Genomic DNA, 8,433 nt, shown 5'->3' on the forward strand with positions numbered 1-8,433 from the left:
CAGGGATGCTAAGTGGCAAGCACCATTCAAATCCAGGGCCGTGAGGCCAGAGCCTGCCTGCTCCTGTCCCACTGCCATTTTGGGGATGCGGTTGGAACACAGTGAAATGAGCATAAAATAAGCAAGCGCTAAGGAGAGACTGGGCTGACGCAGGAAATGGATGATTACAAATGAGCAGAAAAAGGAGAAGCAACGAATTATTCACAAATCTTCACATCCTCATGGTCTTTCCCTGTGGCACCAGAGGAGTCTCCTGATTCGAGTTGTTATTTTTCTACTTGTCCTCGTTTTCACTAGAATAACTAAAGACATTTACTTGTTCCCTTCTACGGGATGAGTATCAGGAATTTTAGAACGTCCCTATTTTAAAACTCAAAAACATGAAAGACTTGAAAATACAAAAGAAATTATTTTCATTAAAGGTTGTTAGCATATAGCAAGTCATTAGTTCCATTTAAAATAAACGTATTTTGAAAAACTATGAACTGTATCTTACTCTTTTTTGTACCCTTCCTTTACCACTTCTAACCCAACAGTATAGAAAAATGACCCCCTCCCCCAACAAGCACTTAAATATACGTCGGTTCACAGACGTACTTTCTGTAACGAGAGGAAGGGAAATGCTTAAACAACTTGATTTTTAAAACTGTAACCTGAGTCATAACTTTCTCACGTTCAAAACATCAGGAAAAGAAAATTACCAACAAGACGAAAAAAAATATGTACAATCACCGCAGAAAGCAAAACTATACCGTTTACTTAAACATGAGAAAACCAAGTTATATTTGATTGCCTCAAATATATTTCCTAAAATAATATGTGCTAATTCACTACTCAGAAATTAGTCAAAAGAAATGGTAAAGGAAAAGTCCACATATTTCAGGGTAAGTTATGAGTGTTATTTAAGCATATACCTTTGTACTATGAATTAGTGAAGTTACTAACACCGTAATACTTAAGCAACCAATAAAGCAATTAAATGAATAAAGCAATTAAACTCCATTTCCACAGAAATGGGTAAACCCCAAAGTTACAGTTTACCTAGAAGTAGAAGAGCGGTGAGAGCATCCATAGCTTAATATCTTTCCGAACTCCGACGTATTCAAGAAGAAAGAGCTCAGACCCAGGCAGGCTAATTTAACGTGCAAAATTTTCCTTTAAAAAAGTATGGCTGAAAATTGGCTCCCCTAAAACAGAAGGGACTTTCACAAGAGTTATATAAGCAAAACACACAGGCCAATTCAGTAATGTGGAAACCACCTCATGCAAAAGAAACGCAGCAAACACAAGTAACCCCCATTCACGTCTCAGATCCTGTCAGCCTCTCCGAAAAAAAAAAAACCAAGGTTGATGGTAACCTCCTACCTCTCCAGCCAAAGGATGGAAAATTTTTAATAAAAAGTTATAAACGATTAAGCGACTGAGAGTCCTAACGCATTTTTTGGAAAGGATTCATATTTTATAGTTCATTAACCATCTGAAGTATCTTTAAACTTTCTAGGCCTACCTTTTCTTGACCTCTTTTCCTATTCTGGAAAGATAAAATGAGTATTTCAAATTCTTTTTACTATTAGAAGTAGCCTGTCACATGCGCCAGATGTGTCCACGGAATCTGTCACAAATTGGAGGTGAATCAGGGAAACTTACTTAAAGCCACCTCTCTTCCAACCACTTATTCCAAATGCCAAGTCTTTCCCACGTTCCTCGGCGCACTCAGAACATCCCACTCACCGAGCCACCTGCTTGTCTTTCCATCATCCAAACTGCGGCAGAAACACCACCTCCTCAAAGAGCCGTCCTAGGCAGTGATGGGTGCCAACCACCTGTCCCCCGCCCATGAGGGCAAGGAGGTAAAATGGAGGGAAGGCAGGCAACAGCCAAACGCAACTCTCAGCATCCGCACAGGCATTTTCTCAGCATCAAGGAAAACAGCACCAGAAGGAAAGGGAATCGGGGTCAGCCTGCTTCTCAGAGCTGGCATAGATTCATTCATTCATTTAACAAACATTCATGAAACACCCACTGTGTGGTTGGAAGTGCAGCTTCTTGGTTATAAAAGGAAACAGGACATGGTCCCTGCTCTCAGAGAGCAGGTGGTCTTGCAGGAAAAAAAGATAAGAGCTGAAAATGATGGTGCCGCATGGTTAGTGTAAGGAGGGGAACAGGTTCAGGACATTCTGGATGTATAGCAAAGAAGCATCGGCCTCAGTCGAGGGGTCATGGAGGGTTTCTGGGGGAGAAAAAGGTTGAGCCAACCATTTTTCTGGAGAAGAATGGAAGGAGGTGAGGAGGAGAGCACTCCGGGCGGAGAGGCTGGGGGAATCCGGGCACAGGGAACAGCTGGACATGAGAGAATGCCAAGCAACTCGGCAACACTGGCTCATTGAGTCCAAGGTGAGAGAGAGGCCACAGGAGGGCAAAGGGCCTCTGAGACCGTGGGCTACTGCTAAAGGGTTACAACCAAGGACGTGCCAGGGCCGGATCTGTGTTTGAGGATGGCTACTCTCGGGGGAGCAGTGGGGTGGGTGCACAGATTTGGGGTCGAGCCTGAACACAGGTTCCCAGTGAAAAGGGAAGGTGCTGGGCAGTGAGGTTGGTGGCCTGGCTTCATCTGCTGTGCTCCTGCCTTACCATGCAGTCCCTGCTGCCCAGTGGGGTGAGTTTGGTATTGGCAACCAAATCCCCCACCCTCCCCAACAACTCCAGCCCCACTGCTCCCTGAACAGAAAATAGACACCCAGCCTTCAAAGAACCAGCCAGTGGGCCAAACATCTCTGCTCTGTGTGGCTTGGCATGGTGAGAAAACAAACTGGGCCACTCAGGGTCTTGCCTTGGGAATCTAAGAATCTGGGAATAACCAGGCAGTTTGGGAACCTGTGCAGAAGCCAAAAACATGTCACAAGGCATAGTGAGTGCTCTCATTCCTCACGGCCAAGAATGACACCCAGAACAAGGCTCAGGGGTTTAGGATTCCTACTCCCAACCATCCACCATTAGACTAATAATGAAAAGACGTTTTAAACCTCATTGTTCATTTGTAAAAGGCTTTGGGCCTACTTGTTTGCCTAGAGGGCCTTCTATTTCAGAGCGAAGCCCCCTTCCTTCCCACCACCAGGCAACACCCTGGATACTCACAGAACTGCAGGCTGAGGCTCAAGAAGGCCAGCAGCGCAGCCAGGGCCAGCAGCAGCAAGAAGCGATTGCGGAAAAGCATTATTATTTGTTCTATCTTCTCTTCATGGTTTCACCTCAAATCGGGAACATGTCCTGTGAATAAAGCAGAGGCAATACACATGTGTTCCGAGGTGGAAAACCACGTTTGTCAACTGAAAATAATCCAATTAGCCCAGGCCTCTGGCAGGGAAGCGTGAATTCTAGTGGGAGAACAATAGTGTGCTGTGGGTTATGTCTTTGCCCCCAAACGAGGCTTGCCAAAAATGCGTCCTTCAAATTAATAAGAGGAAACCCGTTCACGAATGGTTCATTTATCTGAAATCGACAGGAAATGGGATGCTTTACAGCAAGATCTTTCCAAAGAAAAAATGTAAAGGAAGTTTATTGAGCACTTACAGTGTGCCAGACAATAAAGTCTTTACATGGACCAGCTCACACTCACTCCATCCTGACCTCTGACTTCTAAATTTTCAACCTTTTTTGAAAAACATTTTGTTAAGATGACTCTGGCCTTCCTTATTTTTATCATTATGAGCCTCAATGTTGATCACTACCACAGTGTCTCACAGTAATGCTTTTAGGGACAGCTGGGTGTGCCAGCGGATTTGTTCCTACACTAAGTTGCCCCCTCTGCTAATTAGAGACCTCCCCCATCCTGACCATTGAGCTATTTCAGCTGCATCCCTGGGTCTTCCTGCAGCCCCACCCACACATTCTAATTTGCTCTGTGCAAAAGGACATTTTAAAAATGCAGAATGAGACCCTAAATGACCCTTCTGTGACAAAAGTGAATGTTTGCTATAGGTTTCACCCCATCACTGTTAGAGATCAAGTTTATTTCCTAGTTCTTGTCGGCATTTGAAATAGAACTTGAAAATCATACTCTCTTCAGAAAAGGGTTCTCAACTACAGTAAGATTAAAACAGTCATTTTCAACCTAATTTTAGAGGCAGAATCTTTTCCTCCTTCAAATACAATCTCCTTCAGAGCTCCGATAAAGAAAATGTGCTACTTAGATAAAAGCTTGTCTGCTGATGTGGTGAGGGAAGTATAACTGTGAATATTCTAAAAGCTACTGAATTGCACCCTTTGGCTGAATTGTAATGTATGTGAATTATATCTCAATAAGGCTGTTTTTTAAAAAGTATATCTGCAGGGCATGAAGCAGGAGCCAGGATCCTGCAGCCCCTAGGTCTCCACCCCCAATCCCAGGGCCTTGGAGGGGAGTCTGAGAACTGCTCCTTTAAGGCAGCGGTCCCCAACCTTTTTGGCACCAGGGACCAGTGCTCCTATGAGAATCTAATGCCTGATGATCTGAGGTGGAGCTGAGGCGGTGATGCTAGCGCTGGGGAGCAATACAGATGAAGCTTCACTCGCTTCTCTGCCACTCGCCTCCTGCTGTGTGGCCTGGTTCCTAACAGGTCCACGGCCTAGGGGTTGGGGACCCCTGCTTTAAGGAATGTGTCAGACTTCCTACGAAAAGAGAATATTTGCTAAAAGATTAATGGGTTACTAAGTGGTGGTGACAAGATACAAAAGAAGATCTCTGTGCCTCTAAAGTTCTTTTCTTATGAGTTAGATTGTCTCCCCCATGTGCCCACACACTGATTCTAGTTGCAACCTGTGGATCAAGACAGAACAATTTAACTCTTGGCTTGCGCCAGCTTCTCAGATACTTGAAGATGGCTGGCAGCTCCTGACTAAATAGCCTATGGGTTTCAGAACCCTCTCATCATCTCTCATTTCTGACCTTATCAATGACTTTCTTGTAAGGTGACCCTTTCAGTTTGGGGAAGATGAGAGCAGGGTGTGGGTGCACATTAGATCACAGAATGGGGGTATGGTTCAGAGCAAATGTCTCCTTTTGGGTATTCCTGTACCCCCAACAATAAATGTGCTAGGACTTTTCTTCAGGTCTTTCTCTGAATAACTTGTCTGTTATTTTACCACCTTCTTTTGGGGCTGTGCCATCTTTCTAAGGTCTTCTTTTGCTTTACAAGAACATCTTCAAGTGTAACTTTGGGGTCTTTCAGAGTCCTACTGTTCAGAGGGTTCTGCAGGCCTTGCCACTGAAAGATTTTTTTTTTTTTTTTTTTGGACCACGTTATCATAGTGCACAGAAAGAAGCACCACACTGTGGAGTCAGACAGACCTGGGTCGGCACATTGAACTCAGTGACATAGGCCAAATTACTTAACCTCTCTGAGACTCAGTTTCCTCATCTGTAAATGGACCTAACTTCACTTCTTCTCAGGATGTTGTAAGCACTAAACTAAAGGCCAAGCACAATCCCCAGCATACAGGAGATATTCAAAAGAAAATGGCTGTACAAGCTTTATTACCTATTCGTCTTCTGTCAGTTCACTTTGCTGCTGCTTCTCTCCTTCCAGGAAAGAGGAATAGTTTCTTAACCTGTTTGTTGGTTCTTTCAGGTATGTGAACACTGAACCTTCATGTGTTCTTGTTCACATCCCTGCCTCTATAGTAGCTCTGGCTCCAATGCTGTCTTCGGCCTCTCACCCTGGCCCTGGGAAATCACCTGTCCCTGCTTTTGCAGCCCAGTGGCGTCACCTGCTCTAGCACCTCAGAGACCAGACCTGCCTCTTGGTCCGTGCTTGGGTGTGGGAGGTTAGGGCCTTTTTTCCTGTACCAGGCCAGGTTTGGCCTCTCAACCACTTGTGCCTCCAGCTACTAGCGGGATATTCCACCACACTTACTGGCAGGTGAGGCTATTAGGCTATTAGGACTACTAAGTCTATGGTTTTACCTGACACTGCCTTCTCATGAGGATGAACCACAGGATGTTTCAGTTAGTTTCATGTGAGCATTAGGTAGAAACAATCTACTTGCTGAGTTAAACCTCAGGCTTATAGCATGGAAGATTTATTGAAGTGATGGCCCCAGTTTGTTCATGCCTTTCTGTATGGATGGCCTTGTATAGTCTTCTCTCTCATGCACTCTAAGCTTGGAATCGGTAGGTATTGGCTTTGGCTAATGGGACAATAGCAAGCGAGAGCCAAGCAGAAGCCAGAAAGTCCTTACGCACTGGGGCTTGTCCTCCTTTGCTGCTTCTGGAACACCATGTGAAGATGCTTGGCCAGTTGCTGGAGGATAAGACCACATGGAGCCAAGGCCGAGGTTCTCTATAAACAACCAGCCTGACCATCACCACACATGTGAGCGAGGCCATCACAGACCATCCAGCCTAGCCTCACCACCAGTAGATGGATATCAGGAGAGTCAGCCCAGACTAAAAGAACTGTACGGCCAATCCACAGATCACAAGCAAATACAATGGTTGCTGTTTTAAGCCACTAAGTTTTGGGAGCGTGATACAAAGCAAAAGAGAACTGATACCACAAAGAGGAAATGTCTTGCATCTTTATTAGGAATTTCTAAGCCAGGGTCTCTATATCCTCATCTGCAGGCACCACAGGCAGAGCTCCATCTTGTCTACATTCTTCAACGTGCTGAGTACTTTTTGGAAAGGAAGCTATATTTAGTTCTAGATTTAAAATACTTAGGATCTGTTAGGTTAACCAGATGGCTGGGATCATGTGACTGCTTTACCACTTTTAGTTTTTAGGCTACTGACATCTCTGCATATCTGATGCTTTTCATCTGATGACACAGGCCTCAACCCTTTCCCCTTGATACCAAGTCTCTGCATACTCTCACTCCTGAGTCTCCTTTGGCAGCCACCAAATGCGAGGTAATGGTCAGAGTCTCATTACCTCCACTTGTCCTAGGAACCAGCCTGGTGTGATCACAGCCCTGGGAGTGTGCACACAGCCTGGGATGGGGTGGGGACAATGACGACACTAAGCACTGGGATAAACACATGCCTTCTTCTGGAGCCTATTTTCCTAGAAAACTTGGAGAGGATGGTCATGCTTTATTTTTAATTTTTAAAAAAATGGCTAAATAATGACGACATAATTCAAAATTCACATAGATTTGAAGATGTTTGTGTTTGCAGCTGGAGCTAGGACTCCAATGTGTGTGCATGTCCAATGTGGGAATTAGTGCCAGGTTCTGCCTTGGGGAGGGTCTTCACTGGAGACATATCCCTGGTGAAAGAGACTGAGATGAGCCATGAGGTAGTAGAACAGAGACAGGCAGATCTATGACAATTGCCTGCTTGCCACTTGTTTTCTGTGCCTTCCTGACAACGAACTGACTTTACTTCTGAGTCCATGATCCGATCTTTAAATAACATAGGGGCTAAGAGTATGAAAGAGCATGAAGGAGCATGAAGGAAGAGCGACCATCGTTATTTGCAGAGCAGTGGTGCAGAGGTGGTCCATGCTGTGTTGGACGCTCTGGCTCTAGAGGAGCCAACACAGAGATTCGCCCTTTGCCCTGAGCTCCTGCCCATGCTGTGGTTCCTCGTCCGATTCCTGGCCACTTCCCTACAGGACAGCCCAGCCCCAAGCATCAAGGCAGGCGGCCACGTTTGCAGCCCATTCTTGGCGAGACTTCCTCGGGGCTGACTCAGCTGTGGTGTTCTCGCCTCGCCGCAGGTTTTCCAGTCTGGAACATCCATGTCAGCTTCTGTTGGGCCCTGTCCTAACTAGACGAGATTACCAGCTAATAGGCCATCTCCATCTCTGTGGCACAAACTCCATCCTCATTCTCCAGTGACCCCTTTTTCTCTTTTTCCATCTCTCGGGAGGAGGCTCATGAAGCCACTCAAGAAGTCGCACAGTCTGTGGGTCCCTTCCAGCCATCTTCCCCATGTCCTTCCCACGGAGAGTCTGCACCCACACTCCTGGGGTCTGCTGCAGTTTCTCCAGACATTCCATCAGACTTGTCCAGGTCGTGCAAAGTGGCAGCTAGGTCTCTGGGCCCACAGCAGAAATCACACAGCCTGCTCAATTGCAGCCCAGAAAATAAAGTCCCTGGGAAGATTTAGTGCCACCTCAGCAGGATGAGATGCTGTGGAGGCAGCACCTGCTTCGGTATGGCTCCCATATCTAATCCTCAAATATATCTCAGGTCCCATCGCTTTCCATGGAAAAGATGCTCTCTAGGCTCAATATGGCATCGTGACCAAATCTAATTCCTATAAATACTTCGGTGGAAATAACTGTTTTATGTTCCAGGCTGAACTTATAACAGTGGCTAGTCACCAGATGTCTGCTGGGCACAGCCTTAGTCCCCTGTGCTAAATCCACACAGTAAAAATATCTTAAATCCAGAAATAAAATTATTACTCTGAATTCTCCATGAAACAGCAAACAATAAAACAAACAAAAA

General features: G+C 45.4%; 1 protein-coding gene across 4 annotated transcripts in view; it reads right to left on the reverse strand.

Annotated features, from left to right (window-relative positions):
- PXYLP1 (2-phosphoxylose phosphatase 1) overlaps positions 1-8,433 on the reverse strand; it is a 72,941-nt gene that overhangs the window by 30,841 nt on the left and 33,667 nt on the right. For 3 of the 4 annotated variants that reach the window (XM_011357449.2, XM_011357447.2, XM_023529094.1), the window contains exon 2: positions 3,136-3,267. The exons of the other annotated variant lie outside the window; for it this stretch is intronic. In XM_011357449.2, the coding sequence (XP_011355751.1) occupies positions 3,136-3,214 (79 nt within the window). In that variant the 5' untranslated portion in view covers positions 3,215-3,267. The remainder of the gene's footprint in view (positions 1-3,135; positions 3,268-8,433) is intronic. 4 annotated transcript variants of the gene reach the window in all.

Source organism: Pteropus vampyrus, unplaced genomic scaffold (genome assembly GCF_000151845.1).
Source record: "Pteropus vampyrus isolate Shadow unplaced genomic scaffold, Pvam_2.0 Scaffold35, whole genome shotgun sequence".
Taxonomy (NCBI): domain Eukaryota; kingdom Metazoa; phylum Chordata; class Mammalia; order Chiroptera; family Pteropodidae; genus Pteropus; species Pteropus vampyrus.